We start from the raw sequence: 18,712 nt of genomic DNA on the forward strand, positions 1-18,712 counted from the left end.
TTGTCATTTCACTAAAGCTATTTTATTTATATTGAACTATTTGGAACTCTCAGCATATTTCTGTTCAATACTTTTACATATTGGCAATGAAAGCTCTTTTCAATTATTCTTATAGACAAGCCTAGTAAATATAGAATTACATACATTATAAAACACTGTAAATTAATTGTGCATTACATGTGTTTAACCTATCTCCATAGACTAGAATATTTGAAATGTTTTGTTGCTTAAACTAAGAGTATTGGTGACAGAGGAAGTGAGGCAGCAAGCTTTTCTGAGAGAATACTCCATATTGGGTGATGCCACCAAGAAGATTACTCTTGGCCATTAGGCTGTGACCCACACTCATCATTAGGACTTACAAGCAAGATCTAATTTTTTTATTTCAAATATTAGGCCAGCACTTTACAACTGCCTTCAGTTGTACAACATAAAATTGATTTATAAATGGAATAAATGCTTGTAGAGTGGAATTCGGTAGATTGAATCAGCAGTGATTGAATCAGACTGAAATTCGGTAGGTTTGTAAGTAGGAATCCATAGGTTGGCATGTAGTTGCATATTGAAGCTCAGGTAATGAAGAAATCAGAAATGAGTTCTGGGGAAAATGTACATTCTGAAGAAATGTATAAATATAAATATGATTCAGGAATAATATTATTCAGTTAGGTGACAATATTGAATGGAGGTAATGAGACTGGAATGGTAGAAAATGAGAAGGAAAAATACAGGAAAAACTGAGTTAAGATTGAATCAGAATAGCAACTATTGAGTATCTGCTTAGAAAAAAGTGTTCTTTAACACTAGGTTCATGAGTCTACTCATGCATATATATGACAAAGAAATAATATAAATCTGAAATGCGTGCTTGATTTGTTTGCTCAAGATGAAATGCTGAGAAAAGTAGTGAAGGATATAAAGGGAATAAGAGATTATAAATACTGATCTTCCTACAGGTCTTAATTGAATACTCAACAGTGAAGTTTTGAAATTGATCAACACAAGTATTCATCACCCAAAGCATATTTGCTAGTGTTCAGGTGTTGATCCTCAATATTGTAGGGGAAGAACTTATCTGATTTGCAATGTCTGTGGTGATATAAATGAATTCAAATATTTGGGATTCCCCCCCTCCTTTCACATGAGGTTTAAAGAATTATCACTGGTAGCAACTCAAAAAGTACTGTTCCTATTGCAGTGTTTCGTAAATTCATAAAAATCAAGATCATTCAGGTGAAAGTGAACATAGACAAGCAACAAGCCAACCTTCTTAATTGTAAGAGCACTGTAAGACATTTAGACAAATGCACTTCCATATTTCATTTATTTATTGTATTTATTGACTTTGGGCCAGTTCAATCACGAAGTGATCTTTGATAGTTTATACAGAGTAGGTAGTTTACAAAACATCGGGTAAATAACATCAAGTAAATAAAACCAAACAAACACTCACTTAAAGAAAACAGGCGGCGGGGGGGGGGGGGAAGAGAATAATAGTACAGGTAGTCCTTGACTTACTACCATTTGTTTAGCATCTATTTGAAGTTATAATGGCACTGGAAAAAAAGTGAGTTAGTGACTGGTCCTTGCACTTACTTCCATTGCACCATCCCCATGATCACATGATCAAAACCTCAGCACTTGGCAAATGGTATGTGCCATTTACAATGGTTACAGTGTCCTAGGGTCATGAGATCATTTGCTTATCAGACCAACCTCTGATAAGCAAAGCCAATGGGGGACACTGGATTTGCTTAAGAATTGCTTGATTCAGTTAACAATTACAGTGATTCACTTAACAGCCATGGCAAAAATCTTATAAAATCAGGTGTGGCAGCTGCTTTGTGTAGCAATGGAAATTCTGATCCCGTAAGTCTAGGACTATCTGTACAAAGAGATTTCCTACTAGATTACTAATGTAGAGCAAGCCAATTTTTCCTATCTTAGAGCCTGAAAAAACCTAAGTTTTTATTATGGAAGCTCTAAAAGTAAGTGGCGTGGTGGCCTAGTGGTAAAGATGCTCGCCTCCCACTCAGAAGGTTGAGAATTCAATCCTAGGTAGCAGAAGATGTTTCTCTCCTAGGGTGCAAAGAAAAAATATCTATTGAGAACTCTGCTTGGCATCAGGAAGGGCATCTGGCCGGTAAACGCTCAGCTCCATCCAGTCGCCCAAAATTAAGGGATTACGAGGTCTAAAAAGGGAGTTATGGAAGCTCTAAAAGGTCAGGATCAGATGAGTCTCAGGGCATGCATAAGGGCACATGCTATTACTGAGAAGGTCCCACAAAGTGATAGTGCTTTGCTGTGACATTGTCAAGCAGAAGTCATAGAGACAGTTTGTCCCATAGGTAACTGGAATTCTTTTTGAGTGTACAGAATTCTATAAGGCTTGAGGTAGGTACAAGCTGTGAGCTTTCAGATGATCATTATGGCATATAGAATATTAATTATGAATTAGAAATCTATGTAATAATGGATTGACTCACATAGGCAGTCTTACTCTTCATCAGGCTGCAAGAGATCTACTTGAAACAAAACAGTAATTTTTGTCATATTTTTAGCAGCCTGAACATTGAACATGAGCTGTCAGATTTGGATTTCATATGTGTTTAATGATTTATTATGGAACAAATTAATTGGATTTTCTTTTTTTCCCCTTTTGTTATTCAGAGTCTTTGCATGTTCACACCACCAAGAGTGAAGGATGGACAACCAGTACTTGTTCCTGTAGGACCAGTTAAATACGGCACCACAATATCTGCTCATGTAGCCAAATCTAAGAAAACACTATTAATAGAAGATATTTTGGGGGTAAATGGTTATCTTCCTTAAAAATAATTTAACAACTGCAATTAGGTCTGGTAATTCAGTTGTTAAGTGAATCGGTTGCTAAGTAAAATAGCAACTGTGCTTATGACCTGTACAGGCTTTCCTTTGCTTTACAGAGCTGTGAAGGTTGTACAGGTGAGAATTGATCACAAAATTACTTTTTCATAGTTGTCGTAAATGCAAATGGTCACTAAATAATGTAATCACTTAACAATGGCTACCTGTATCCAAATTCCTCAGTTTACATTTGCATTTGCATTCTCAATTTCTCTGCCTTTAATTTTGCTGCAACTCCCATTTTCATAACTTGACTGAAAGTTTCGTAGCAAATGCTGTTTTATCAGCATTTGTGCATGCATTATTTGATAAATATGTATGCTGTATAACAAGACTATCATTCAGTGAATAAAATTATATAGATGTAAAAATTAAAGGCTACTGTCAGAAAAAGAAAGAGGAGAAATTCACTACAACCAATCAAGTCCATTGCAAACATGGTCACTTAGGGTGGTTTAGAAAATGTGATAAATAAATAAATACAAACAAACAAACAAACAAATACAAATAAATAAATAAAAGAGTTTCCCCCATTCTTTTTTATGTGTAAGAACAGTGCTGAAGGGAAGTCATTGACCAATGCAGATCATTTGATTTAAAGGGTCCATATATTTCTCTATGCATCTTATCAACATAATGTGCTTTCTGCACTGGCCGTTAAAGCTTGATGGTGATGATTACAATTCTTTTGCCACAATTTAGCATCAAGTGTTTTACATTAAATTATAATTATTATAATTATTTAAATTGCATGCATTTTTTATTTTATTATTTTTTGTCATGTTTATGTAGTGTATATTGGAAGCGGTGACCCTTTGAGAGCTGTATGCAACGAAATTTCACTTTACTGTATGCTGATTAATGTACATTTAAAGTGACAATAAAGCAGGGCTGTCAAACTCATGGCCCATGGGCCGGATGTGCCACGCACTGGCCACACCCACACCCAGTTTAGCAAAGAGGAAAAAAGTCCCGATACATCATGTGGTGCCGCCATGATGACATGAGTTTGACAGCCTTGCAATAAAGTTATTCTAAGTTCTACTTTTCAGCATTGGACAGAATCTCTGGGAGAGAATCAGTGAATTTTTGCTTAAATATTTAGCTATCCAGTTATTAATAAAACTGTTTCATTATAAATGAACTAAATATTATATCATTAATATAAAACAGCACTTGCCTTTCTAGGATGAACGGTTTCCGAAAGGAACTGGGCTGGAATCAGGGACTCGTATCAAGTCTGTACTTTGTTTGCCAATTGTGACCGTGCTTGGAGATCTAATTGGTATCCTGGAGCTTTATCGAAAATGGGGTAATGAAACTTTCCATCTCAGTCACCAAGAGGTAAATCTTAAATGTAGCAGTGAGCATATTCATATATAATTCCATGCAGCTAACATGTAGTTCTGTGGCTGGAAATTATATTGAGGATATTCAATTGCTAAATGAGACTACCAAGATACATTAGATCAGGAGTAAAGTTTCATACACTGGCATGATGAGCCTAAGAAAATAGGTTGAACACCCTTCATTTGGTCATACAGTTGATATTGATCCTTAGCGCTTTTTGCACACTCTACTTGGCTTTGCCAGTTGTATCAGTGTTGCAATCAGAAGAAACAGTTTTCCTGATGGCCATGCCAAGGTTATTAAATAGAAGCAAAGGGTCAGATAATGCCACATGCTGACTTCACCCACCACCAATTGAGATCTAGTTGTCTCCTTGCCTCAAATAATGTCCTAACGTGGCAGAATCTTACATGTGGCAGGGAGTGTTACCATTGTTCAGTTTGGTTATATTTGTTCCTCAGGGCAGATTTTATCAATGACCAACCTTGCTTTCTCTTTAGACGTGGATGACTGCCCATTTCACTGTCAGGTGTATGTTTAATACATGAAAAAGCCAGAGAAAACCTCTTATGCCCAGCACAAAGACTTTGGGATTATGTGTTCTGTTACAGGATGAATCTGGCAGCACCATGGAGTAGAAAAACGTAATATTCCATAAGGGAATTGTAGTGATGCATTTGGTTCACTTCTGGATTCAGCCTGAAGAAGGAGCACAACCCTAATATCAGGGCACTACACTTTTGTCCCTCTTCTATTTGTTTATTTGATTTTTATCCCACCTTCATTATTTTTTTGTAAACAACTTAAGGCAACAAACATACCTAATACCCCTCCCTCTTCCTATTTTCCCCAGAACAACAACCCTATGAGTTGGGTTGAGCTGAGAGAGAATGACTGGCCCTATGTCTGCCAGCCGGCTTTATGCCTAAGGCAAGACTAGAACTCACGGTCTCCTGGTTTCTATCCTGATGTCAGGCTCTAAAAGCAAGAAAGACACGTGACTCTTCCAACCAGATTTTTTTTTTAATGGTTGCACACCTATGGACAGAATCTTGCCAAACCAAAGCAAGTGATGCATATACTCTAGGAACAGTTAGGAGGAGCTGTATTCACCTCTTTTCTCTCACACCAACTATCTGAACTGAGTTGTCTCTTGCTTCTCTAGAATGAATTCTCTCCCTCCTGGGAATCTGGACTACATTCCATCAATGATTCTTAATCATTACACCAAGCTGGCTTTAAGTATCCTCTTTATATCCTCTTTGCCATTTTACTTGTAGGTGTCTTTGCCAGATACATAGATGTACTGTATAATACAACCTGTATTATAGCAAGGCACAGAACAAGATGGGATTCCTTAGGGAGAGCACTTCTTTATCCAATATCTCCCTCCCTTCTGTCCTACTTCTCACATTAATAATGGAATGTTGCATAGGATCTATTACAAAGCACTTATTTGTAATATTCCAAATAGTCAGAGTTTGGTGATGTGTGTCTTGGACTTGTAACAAGTTATAGGCATAGATAATACTATAGATCTTTTTTGGGATATTGTGGTGGTAGCATCTGAGTTGCATTTCAAATAAAATAGGAAGGGGTTAAACCAAGGGTTTTTTTTTCTTTTTGTTTCCATATCATTTTTTTACTCTTGACTTTGGGTAACTTGGCATTTTATTTTATTTTTTTGATTTTTTTTAAAAAAAACATAAAACATAAAATACATCTTTTCAGAACGAAGCATTGATCCAGTCATAAATTTGTACAATTACTAACACCTTTTTAAGGGAAACTTTTTTCAAATCTCCACAAATTACCATAAAAATATTCAAATCATAACAATTGTTATCAATTGTTTTAACTGTTACTCCCAACATAGCATCTTCATTTTTGCTATTTATCCCAACATAACCATCTTATTTTAACTATTAATCCCAGCATAATCATCCTTATATTTACTATTACACCCAACATAATCATCTTTGTTTTTGCCGTTAATCCCAGCATAATCATTTTATTTTTACTGTTAAACCCAGCATAATCATCCTTATATTTACTGTTATACCCAGCATAATCATCTTTGTTTTTGCTGTTAATCAAAGCATAATCATTTTATTTTTACTGTTAAACCCAGCATAATCATCCTTATTTTTTTGCTGTTAAACCCAACATAATCATCTTTGTTTTTGCTGTTAATCCCAGCATAATCATTTTATTTTTACTGTTAAACCCAGCATAATCATCCTTATTTTTTTGCTGTTAAATCCAGCATAATCATCTTTGTTTTTGATTTTAATCCCAACATGATCATCTTAATTTCACTGTTAATCCCAGCATAATCATCTTTGTTTTTGATATTAATCCCAACATGATCATCTTAATTTCACTGTTAATCCCAGCATATTCATCTTTGTTTTCCCAACAATCTCTTTTTTGTTGCTTCAATCCATCTATACATTACTTATTCATATTTAATCACATTGTCATTGTCTTTTTTATAACAATTTAACATTGAGACATAAGTCTTATTTCAAATACATCCTTATATGCATTAATAAATTTCTTTTAACATAATCTATTTCTCATATATTCTAGCTTCCATTTTTTCAATTTTAAATATTTATTTATTCCTCTCATATTTCTATTAATCCTTATTAATCCCCATATAGTTATGTTATAAATCAAAATCCTTTGTTATTTGCAATATCATCTATAAACACCTCCTTTTTATTATTACTATTCGCCTATATTTTGCTTAATCATTTTTAACAACATTGTTTTTATCTTCTTTATTTCCAGTTGCGTATGTCTTGTTTCTTCATTTTCTTGTCAGCAGGCGTATGTTTCCTTTCTGTTTCAGTATTCTCTACTTTTGTCCTCCATAAGTCATTTTAATTCTTTTTTTTTGCTTCTGTTCCAAGCAATATAGATCAACTTGTTCCTTCTCTAATTCCTGCACCAGTTTATTCTTTTTAAATTAATATTTATACCAATTTCAAAAGTTCCATTATAATTCCCCCTTCTTTTCATCAAAGTCAAGCCGCCTGTAGACAAAAAAGCTATCCTCCGCCAATTCCTATGATGATTATCTGTAGAGTTCACAATTTTTCAAAACAAAAAGCAAGTTACAGTGTTCCTTTTTAAACCAAAAAGTGTCTCTTTGCAATTCACAATTTCCCTTAGTCACGCAAGTATCCATTTTGTTTCAATTGTATAACAGTCCTTCTTGATTAGTCTTCTCCTTTTCAACTTTAAAAATATCAAATCTTCTCTTCTTTTTTTTTTTTATTAAAATTCAGTTCAAATTTAAAACTCTGTCCAATCTTTTAACCATGTCTCTGTGTTTAACTTTTCCAATTAATCCTATTCAAAATTCAGTTTTTGTTGGGTCTTTGTCTCTTTAAAAGTTGCATTTCAAAGTCTTCTAAGCCCCCGTATTCCTTAGCCACTGTTCTATAGCTAGGAGTCTTATAGTTTAAAGAATGTTGCTCTAAACGTTGTTACAAGCCTCAGTTGGTTGTCACTCACTGGCTTCAAAGAGCTCCGTTCCATTCCACTCTCCTCCAGCACTTCTCTTAATCCGATTGTCCCAGCTTCGTCACCGCCAACTCACAGAGAGTTCCCTCCGACCTCCGAGGAACTTGCCTGTTCCTCTTGGTTGTCCGAGGTGCCTCTCTTTCTACCCTGTCCCTGCAGGATGGTTCCAGTCCGAAGACCCATCGCGGTGGTTCAGCAGCCAGGGTTTTCGCGGGACTCATCAGAGCCTGCTATTTCCCCGACTGTCTCACCTCGATGCCAAACCGGAAGTCCCCTGTACCCTGATTCAGTAACTTGGCATTTTAGAGGCGGTGTATATGGGCTCCCCATGGACACTAATATGATTAAGTACTGCTATCTTTCCATAAAGACTATGAGGTGGGAGCAGCTATTATCTTGTATTAAATGATCAACTATATTAAATAAAAGCATTTCATTTACATTTCCAACCCTACTACAGGCATTGCCTGTTTTGAATCTGGAACACTTTTGTTACAGGTAGAAGAGAATCAGAACATTTTCAGAAACATGTAAGGCGGGAGTGCGCAACTCTGGTCCCTGTATGACCTGTGGACTTCAATTTACAGAATTCATGAGTCAGCCATTGGTCGTAAAAGGGCCATAGTTCCCCACCCATGTTGTAGAGAATATTTTAGACAAGATGGCTCCCAAAGGTTTTGCACACTTCAATAGTCTTATATAATAATATTTTAACATTATTGTTTTAATTCATGTTCTTATTTTAATTTTCTGCTAGATAACTTGAATAGTGTATTTATCAAATAGATAATAAAAATGTAACATTTAATGGAAAAATAAATAACATAAATAATGTAACCCAGTTATCTAGATGTCATTTAAACTGGTAAACCTTTTTACTAAATGCATACCCTTCATTATTGCTTTCATAACCCAAATATGGGTAAACGTTGCTAGAATTTTCAAAATACAAATTTTGTTGTCTTCCAAGTAAACAAAAGTTTGTGATTTTTTTCAGGTTGCAGTAGCAAACCTTGCGTGGGTTTCGGTAGCAATGCATCAAATAGAGGTAAGTCTCTGGATTAAATGTTAATTTTCCTAAAAAGAATAACTTAATATTATTAGTTTGTGCTGTAGTATTTGGATATTGCAAAAAAAAAGATGGACATTAAGCTGAAGGTCTTTTATTTCTAATAATACCTTCTAATTTGAGATCAGTCCAGATCAGGTTTGCATTTTGAGCTAATACTCCACTTTTCTGGGAAAAAAATAAGGCAGGGAGTAGTTTTCAGGTCAGTGTCATTTTCCAAATGTATAATTAGAGTTATTAGCATACATATGTCCACAATTAACCTCAAATTGAAGTACGACATATGTGAGGCTTGAATTTTATATATGTATTTCCTTGCTTTATTTCTTCTTAGCAAATCCTAGACAGGTAATAGCTATGTTTGTAGATTCATTCTGATTCTGTCCTTCTGCTTAAATAAGCAATAGTGTTCCCAACATTTGCATCAGGTATCCAAGGGTTTGGCCAAACAGACTGAACTGAATGACTTCCTGCTTGACGTATCAAAGTAAGTGACATGAAAGTGAGTCTCTACAGCCATATTATGATTATTTTTAAATAATTAGTATAGATATATTTATTGTGGTTTATTCATTGCTCTGGAAATTGGTTTAAGGGTATTCACTGTGCAGTTTCATATGATATGAATAAGGAGAGGTTATTACAGGTAGTCTTCATTTAGTGACTGCCTCATATAATGACTGTTCATAGTTATGATGATGTTGAAAAAGTAATTTTGCAACCAATCCTCGCATTTCCAACATTTGCAGGTCTGTAAAGCAAAGGAAAGCTAAAACAATATCATAAACACAGCCATGGCTTCACATAGCATTGATTAATGATCAATGCCAATTTGAATAATAATTGCCAATTTGAATTATGGTCCGTAAATGAGAACCACCTATATACTCATAAATTATAACTAGGAACAGGTCGATATGATCATTATTTTATAATAGGCAGTATTATTTCCACTCAAATAATATTCTATAATACAGACTACAATAAAGCTGTAACCTTGACACAGGTGAGGGAGGAGAGGGGACAGGACAGGATTGGAATAGAGGGTTAGGGTGCGACACTATATCACATTTCTCTTTAGAGTTCTGCAGCCACTAGTAAATTGCAAGATGCAGCAGCCAAAAGAAAGGAAGAAGGTGCTTTTCCTTCAGAGGACATGGACAGCCCAGATAAGAACCAAGTCCCAGCAAGCTGAAACACAACCTGAAAAGGTGCAAGTGTTCTACAAATGGGCCATTAACAGAGGGTGGAAAAAATAGATAGAATTGCAGAGAGAAGAAAAAAGACTGAATAGGTTTTGTAAGAAGAAAACTCTGATACATATATAGTCAATTACATAGTCAATACATAGTCAATTACATAGTAATAGTTACTGTAATAGTATAATATAGAGGAAATATTGTAATATTAATTGTAAAAATATACGATAGGGATTAGAGAAAGTGGCCCATGCATGCACATGTATGCTTGCGTGTGCACACACACACACAGAAATCTTACTGAACATCACCTTTATAGAATATGTTTGGTTTTCAAAATAAAAAGTCCCCCTACTTACGTTATTGTTAGTTGTGAAGTCGTGTCCGACCCATCGCGACCCCATGGACAACGTTCCTCCAGGCCTTCCTGTCCTCTACCATCCTCTGGAGTCCATTTAAGCTCACACTACTGCTTCAGAGATTCCATCCAGCCACCTCATTCTCTGCGTCCCCTTCTTCTTTTGCCCTCAATCTTTCCCAGCATTAGGCTCTTCTCCATTGAGTCCTTCCTTCTCATTAGTTGGCCAAAGTATTTGAGTTTCATCTTCAGGATCTGGCCTTCTAAAGAGCAGTCAGGGTTGATCTAAGAAACCACTTGGTCCAGGATTCAATGCTTTGTGTCTTTCTTGAATCTAATTTGGTACGATTTAAAAAAGAACCTGTGACACAGACACCATTCCAAACAGGTATTCTAGATCAAGAAAGTTTATGTATTAATTCCATACACCCCCAAATCTGTATTTGGGTTGACAGATCTACATTTGTTTTATTTAGGATTTTTCCCCCCTGCATCCAGTATCATCTAACAATGATGTCAGATATTGATTTAAAACCTGACCAATTTTCTTGAGTAGGAAATGAATAGGAATTTAGGAAATAGGAAATAAATAGGAATAGGAAATAGGAAATAAACTGATAATTTAGGGATAGTCTCTCCTGAGCCCCTTGTCAACCATACAGCTATGGACTATGCTCCCTCTTATCTGATTGTTCCCTAGGCAGCATCTCTTTCCCGGTCTCCCAAGGTCATTCCCACAAGCCATTAAAGCAAGCCACCGGATCACCTGGATAACCTCTGTAAGGAATATTCTAGGCATCTGCTGATAAAATTGCACTCAAAGTTGGACAAGTGCTGTCAAGGTGATGGAACTTTAATCAGTTCCTTGGGAGAAATCCCAAATTCCCATTGGAAACTCATAGGGATTAGTAGTTGCTTTGGTGTACCAATCTTTGGTGTACTATATATGATTCATACTCCTTTCATTGTTAGAGAAAACTTTTGGAGCCCAGTACCTAGAAAATTAGATCAGTAAGAAAACTTATAATGTAAGCTTTCTGAAATAGGTAAAAAAAATCTTTTAAATTGGTACATTTAAAACAATCTAGATCATGATAAAGTTTGAAAAGAATTTCATTGCAATAAGAAATTTGGTTTTCTCCCTTCTTCTACAGAACCTACTTTGATAACATAGTTGCAATAGATTCTCTACTTGAAAATATAATGGTAAGGAACTTTTACTTAAATTTCAGTATTATTCAGGTCACAGAATCTTTGAAATGCAGTATACAAAAGTTATGTTATTGTTATTTCTGACCAATATATGCCTCTCCTTCATTCAGCAATTATGCTTTCAGAATTTAAAGTTTTAACAAACAATATAAAACATATATACAAGTTTTCAAAGTGGGAAGAGCAGCTAGGTAATTTTTAATAATGTGATTATGGATCTGATATTTAACCTTTGATGTAATGTTACCTGGAAAAAATGATAGTGCTATAAATAACAGTAGAGATAGCATGGTGGGATTCAAAGCAAAATAACATTTGTCTCTAAAATTATTTCATATGCTTCAAAATGAATCTGAGACACTTTAGGAGTAGCTTACTCTGTAACAACAAGCACTTGCCAACAGTAGCTTGGAACAAATGTGAGCAGAGCTACTTTCATGAATTCTTCCTGTCTCAGAAAAAAGTGTTTTTGCAAATTCTTCCCTTCCTTAGTAAACCCTTGTCCCACCAGCAGATAAACTCTAGCAAGTTGGAGGCCTCTTTAGAACTTCACAGAGATGGGATCAGAGGAAAGGAGAATTAACAAAACATGAAGAGGAGCTTTTGATTATTAAATGTTTATAACATTTATATCCTGCCATTTATTTAAATAAACTCTCAGCAGGAGACAACATTAAAAACAAACAAAACTTTAATATGTGATGTAAAATTAGTATTAAATTCAATAATTAAAAGTCTAGGAACAAGAATGTGTCTCTAGAGCTCTTTAAATGCTTAAATGGTAGAGACTCAAACTTACATGTTGAACTGAACCTTTTATTTATTCTCTTAATAGTAACTTTATATATATAACTTGCTTGACTATTTGTTTAAGTACATTATATAAAAACAGTGATAAATTACTTTCTTTCAGCTTGCTTTTTCATTATATAAATAGTGTATATGTCATTTGGAAAGAAATGTAATTTGAGCTAAATATATCTTTTTATCAGCACCATGCTTTTGGCAAAAAAGATTATCAGTATTATAATCTGTATTATATATAAAAATACAGATATTGTTTAAATATCCTTCTGTTTCAAATCATTATGTTATTTACTAGTGGTATAATGCAGTGACTTTTTATCACAAGGAAAAAAATAGTTTGCATTTGCCATTTGAATCATCAAATATTTTAGTTAGATTAAAATTCACAACATCTGAAGTTTTTATGTACCATATTTGTGAAGATTGAGGGGTTTTAGAACCTCATCTTCCACGATTATAGACTTGTAAAGCCTGATCTTGGAGAAAATAGTTTAATCCAAGTTAGTGGGTCTCTCAACATGAAATCACAGGTAAGTAGAACATGTCTACAGTATATAACCAGCTACCTAGCTCCATAAACAAGACAGAAATTGTATATGTTTTGAGGTTAATTACTCTTAGTATATAAGACAATTTCGGTCTTGTCCCATGCCCACTTTGGTTAATCCAGCTTTGCTCTTTGTAGATATATGCAAAAAACCTGGTGAATGCAGACCGCTGTGCACTCTTCCAGGTAGATCAGAAGAACAATGAGTTGTATTCAGACTTGTTTGATATTGGAGAAGTACATGAAGGGAAGCCTGTCTTCAGGAAGACCAAAGAAATAAGGTAAGAAGAGTAGTCTGTTTTTACACGTTTCATACTTTAATTCAACTTCTGTCTGTATTTACAGATTCTGTTACAGTTTTCATCATCCTTATGATTTCATTCTCATTGAAGTTAGTGGAGGATTTGTAAGCACCTAGAAATGAACAAGGTGATTAATAGAAGCCAGCATTGGTTTGTTAAAACAGATTGTATCAGACAACCTTGTTGCCTTCTTTGATAAAGACCAGCGAAATGCTATGGACATAGTATACTTGGACTTCAGTAAGGCATTTGACAAAGTAGACCACATCAGACTTCTTGATAAGATAAATAAATGTGGGATACACAGTACAACCACCAAATGGATTCATAATTGGCTGATCAAGAAATTTTCTGATAATGAGAACAATTAATCACTGAAATAGTCCCCCCCCCCGAGTTGTGGATGGTCCATCATTGGAGTTTTTCAAAAATGGACAATGATTTGACTGGGATGGTATAAGGTTTCTTGTCTTGAGTAGGGGGTTAGAAGACCTCTGAGGTACCCTCCAGCCCTATGATTCTATGTTCTGTCAATTTAAAGAATATCTATCTGCATTTCCAGAGACTTTAGGAATTTAGATGGAGATGGGAAATAATTGTTTAGTAATAGAGATTGGTTCTGTGTGATTGAAAAGGCAATTTCTTAGCATTGTGTACTATAATATTACTGGTGGCATAGAAAACGATTTCCCCCATTCTCTGAATAAGCAATGCATTTTTCATAATTGCCTCCTTAATTTTATAACATGGAACCATCTTCCACCTACTATTAATCTTCTCATCTTCTCATCGTTCCCATCACCCATCTCCTCCCACTTATGACTGTATGACTGTAACCTTGTTGCTAGTATCCTTATGATTTATATTTATATTGTTTCCTGATTGCTAATCTGTAACTATGACTATCAATAAGTGTTGTACCTTATGATTCTTGATTAACATATCTTTTATTTTATGTACACTGAGAACGTATGCACCAAGACAAATTCCTTGTGTGTCCAATCACACTTGGCCAATACAAATTCTATTCTATTCTATTCTATTCTATTCTATTCTATTCTATTCTATTCTATTCTATTCTATTCTATTCTATTCTATTCAAATATAGCCTATTTTTTTAGTGATTCCAAAGTCTCTCTTGAAAAACCTGGTATTACTTTTTGAAATTCCTCTTGTTTAAGACTCGGTTCAGAGGGGCTAAAACCAGAGGAGAGCAAACCCTTTGTATTTTCCAAGGGGATCAAATTAATGGTACACTTTTGAGACCCCCCCCCCCTTTAAATTCTACATGGAAAATGTGTATTGACTGTGTCAATCCTCTTAGGGGCTTATTTAAGGCTTTCCACTCCAGAGTCTAGGCAAAAGTGATATCCCTACCTACTGTTTTAACAAAATACAGACTTTTAATCTAAATATAATCTGTGGAATCTATTCAGGGAGAAGAAAACCTATTGGGTTCCCATGTGAGTATTTGGTTATTTCACAAGGCGTTACAAATTTAGCATAACATCATTATGCAGAATATTTTCCAGGAAATCTTTCGGGAATGAGGTGACTTATGAGGGCACCTGACTCAGGGAAAACAGTATTCTTAAAATATCTTCATTAATATAAAAGTACTTTGGGAGCAGTTCCTGCTCAGTGAGATGTTAATGATATTGTTGCTTAGCTCTTGACTTTATTAATTTGTGTATAGGATAACTCACCTCTTAGGAAATAGCTTTAACTTTGCCTTTTGTCCCAGTTTGTGAAATACTATCTAGTGATGAATGACATTCATCAGTTACAAGTGTTACTGTTTCATATCAGCATATTGCTTTAATAGGATGTATCTCTTTACATATATGCAGATTTTCTATTGAAAAAGGAATAGCTGGTCAGGTAGCAAGAACTGGTGAAGTCCTCAACATACCTGATGCCTATGCAGATCCACGTTTTAACAGGTAGGAATTCATTAGGCTTTCAGCACACATTTTTGATGCATTTTTATGCATTTAATTTTTAAAATGATTGTAGTTCTTTAAGTAAGACAAATTCTCTTCTCTCTCAGAGACATTTCTTAGTTTTGGGATGGTATCTCAAGTTAAACATGCTCTGACATGCTGATGTTTACAAAGTCTCAGTGGCATAAATGTCTATGGAGATTCTCAATCATCCAGGTCATGATTGTCCCAATGGGGCTTTTCAAAAGGCAAATGGACCTTCTTGGTTTTTCCTTGAAAATATTTTGCTTCTCATGCAAGAAGCTACTTCAGTTCTCATTCTCAAAAGCGAAAAAGTTTCTTGGATGAGAAGTGAAATGTTTTCAAGAAAAAACAACAAGGCAATCCAGTTGTCTTTTGGAAAGCACCTTTGTGACTCTGTGGCATAGATATATAGTTTTGTTCTGTTCCAGGCCAGGGACTAAAAGGATGCTTGCTCTAGGAGGGCAAATCAGCCATTTCTCTTCAAGAAACTTTTTTTTAAAAATCCAGCCAATGTATTTGTAGTGCCATCCCAAGGTTAAGGAATGTCTTCTATACAGAACAGAAATTTATGATAAGAATGTTTCTGCTATTTCCAGTGTATCCAGTTTCCAGAAGAAATGTGGCTCAAACCAGGACTAACAATTCTTAAAGATAGTTTTTTTTTTTTTTTGTCTGATAGCAATGTTTGTAGCTTTCTCCCCTCATAGGTGTGAGCGCATTCAGTTCTGGAAATGTCCCGTCTATAGGATTAGATGGAAAAGGCTAACAAGGGCTACCTTTGGAAGCAAGCTTTCTTCTTAGACACCCTGAGTTTTCCTTCCCTTAATCAAGGGAAAAAAGTTTGGAGCTCTTGAAAGAAGATGAGGGAAATACATTAAAAGAAAGAGCATGTGTGCAAACCAGAAGTAAAAAAAAAAAAAAGTAAGTGGAGAGAAACATTTTAACATTCATATGTAACCACCATAATTTCTGTTCCATTTTTCATGCTGTGGAGCATTATTGATTTGGCCATTTCATCTCTCCCCTAATGTTGGGAAATGCTGGATTTGAATTCAACTGGCCAAGAGTCTTAAGTTCCTACAAAACATTTCACCTTGTCTTCTCTTGTCCTTCAGTTTGGAGGCCCACACAAGTAAAAAATTATGTGTGTTTTTGTGTCAGAGGAAGCACTTCTTGAACAGAATCCTTCTTTAATATTTAATGAAGAGTTCATTCGTATCAACAATTGAGATTGTAGACACATGGAGCAGCATTGATAGTGATCTAGAAGGCAGGAGAACATTCTTTTTACCCCACCTCAGGCATTAAAGGAATAATAGAAAGAAAAAAGACATAGTTTTTCCCCACACAATTCCTCTTTATTTGGTTATTGTATTATTTCCCTTCAGAATCAACATTCTGTTATTTCTAGAGATTTAAGAACCAGGCACCAAGTCTTAATCATTCTGCAACAAAATGCCCTTCTTATGCTTCTGAACTGTGCTTAATCATTGTGTTGAAGTTTTGAACGTTGCAGCGTAGCATTGATAGCAATGCCAGGTTCAAAAATATCTATGTGAATAACACCATCTATGTCCCAAAAACTGTAACCATAGATTTTTACTTACCAAATCTGAGTTTTGAATTTTTGAAAGTGAAACTTTGTGATGATATTTCATGGACTGATCCTTCATTTCTGAATCATAACAATAAGACTATGTTTTGTTAGCTTGCCACAATGCTATGAAGAAATTCCTCACCTAAATTCTGATGACAATTGGTGGCAAATTTCAACTCTTAAGCTTTTATCTCTTCCATCAGCATGTGAGGAACACAGTTTGCAGAAACCTTCAGATATCAAAGAATGTCAATAATACAGATCTCAGATGCTGATGAACATTAATAATGTGACTCATAGCTTGACAGAAATTTCCCTTTCAGTGATCTGCCACTTGCCTTCCATCAGTTCATCAACAGTAGTCTTGTCTTTTTTTACATAGAACATCTCTGAAAAAGGGATTCTATATAGAAGGGACTCAAACTCTAAAACTAATCTGCTCTCATTTTCCTCTGGAACCCTGAAAAACAAATCGTCTACAGTCATTGTTCTTTGGGAATTAGAATACAGAATATTTTATCCACTTCTAGAGGAAATCATGGCTTATTCCTTCAGATATCTTGAAGGTAGTTAAACAAGTGATGTATTATCCTGTTGTTGTTGTTGTTATTTTTGACATCCCTGAGGTGAATGTCCTCATGCTTATAAGGGGAGAAAAGGAAATTCGTATGTACTGAATTTCAGTTCTTCTCATAGGCAGGAAATCATTTTGCCCAACCTGTGAGACAATCCTGATCCTCTCTAACCATTGATACTATTGATCAAGATGGCCAGTTCTTCTATTTTAGCAAGCAACTTGTTTTTTTTTTTATTTTGTGGATTTGCCTATTATAATCTCCTACCTTGGCATTATCTTGGAGATCTAAAGAAGTCCTACCTCCTTAGGAAATGCTTCCTAGCCTTGCCTATTCAGCATCAGAGGCTGGACTTTTTCTGAACTAAATGCCCTCCCACAAGAGCAACATTTCCAGGTAAGATTTTCTTTTTTCCAACACTGGATATAAAATTGGAACCTTGATCAAAGTTAGAGAGCATATTTACCTAAGAACAGGAAGTGTTCATAGATATCATTTTAAGACATAGATTGTTTAAAAAAAGCAGCTGTTTCCTTTAATGTAAATAATCTCCAGCTACCAATTAAAAATAAAATATATTTATAGTTTTGCATTAAAACTGATGTATGTTTGCTGAAGATAGTTTTCTTTATGAATTAATATGGGAATTATATTGTCCCTTTAAAGTATTGTTACCAGGAGAATGAATGCTAATTATTTGATTTTTGAAAAGCTCATACATTTGTAAATGAAAAACATATTCATAATATACAGCTAATTAGGTGGTTAAATCATAGGCTTTGAAATCTTTGAGGTATACTACATTTAACTTCTGCCTAAGTTTGCCAATTTGTCATATGTATGTTACATGTCTAATAGATTCATAAAACTGCACAAAATGTAGTTTCTCATTAGGATAAACCACTTATTTACACCTCTGCTTTGGCTTAATGAGTTATATTATTATTTTTCCCAAAAATTTTCGCATCCCTAAGTGCCAGAGACAACTTAATATGTATATCCTATACACTATTGGAATTATTTATTAATTGGAAAATTTCTGTGGTGAAGTATACATTAGGATGTTTCTGGATCAAATCAAAGCTGATAATAAAGTCAGAGTGACTTTAGATATTGTCTGTGCTTTAATCCTGTTTGAAGTATAGAAATAATGCTGTTGACTTTGCAAAATTGTTGTGTGTATTTTAACAAATCAATGTATATGAAATAGTTTGAATAGGAGCAGAGGAATCCTAACATTCATGTGTTATGAAATGGTGGGGTTACTTTTTTTGTTTCCTTCACACATGTTTTTTTTTTCCAATTATCT

At 34.8% G+C, this 18,712-nt stretch overlaps 1 protein-coding gene across 1 annotated transcript in view; it reads left to right on the plus strand.

Moving 5' to 3' along the window:
- The window catches only part of PDE10A (phosphodiesterase 10A), a 127,667-nt gene that overhangs the window by 84,414 nt on the left and 24,541 nt on the right, over positions 1–18,712 (plus strand). Inside the window, exons 6-12 of the mRNA XM_070951405.1 lie at positions 2,671–2,811; positions 4,075–4,230; positions 8,768–8,818; positions 9,268–9,326; positions 11,551–11,602; positions 13,101–13,243; positions 15,115–15,207. Of these exons, the coding sequence (XP_070807506.1) occupies positions 2,671–2,811; positions 4,075–4,230; positions 8,768–8,818; positions 9,268–9,326; positions 11,551–11,602; positions 13,101–13,243; positions 15,115–15,207 (695 nt within the window). The remainder of the gene's footprint in view (positions 1–2,670; positions 2,812–4,074; positions 4,231–8,767; positions 8,819–9,267; positions 9,327–11,550; positions 11,603–13,100; positions 13,244–15,114; positions 15,208–18,712) is intronic.

Source organism: Pituophis catenifer, unplaced genomic scaffold (genome assembly GCF_029215685.1).
Source record: "Pituophis catenifer annectens isolate HBS135680 unplaced genomic scaffold, rPitCat1.0.hap2 SCAF_1, whole genome shotgun sequence".
Lineage (NCBI taxonomy): Eukaryota > Metazoa > Chordata > Lepidosauria > Squamata > Colubridae > Pituophis > Pituophis catenifer.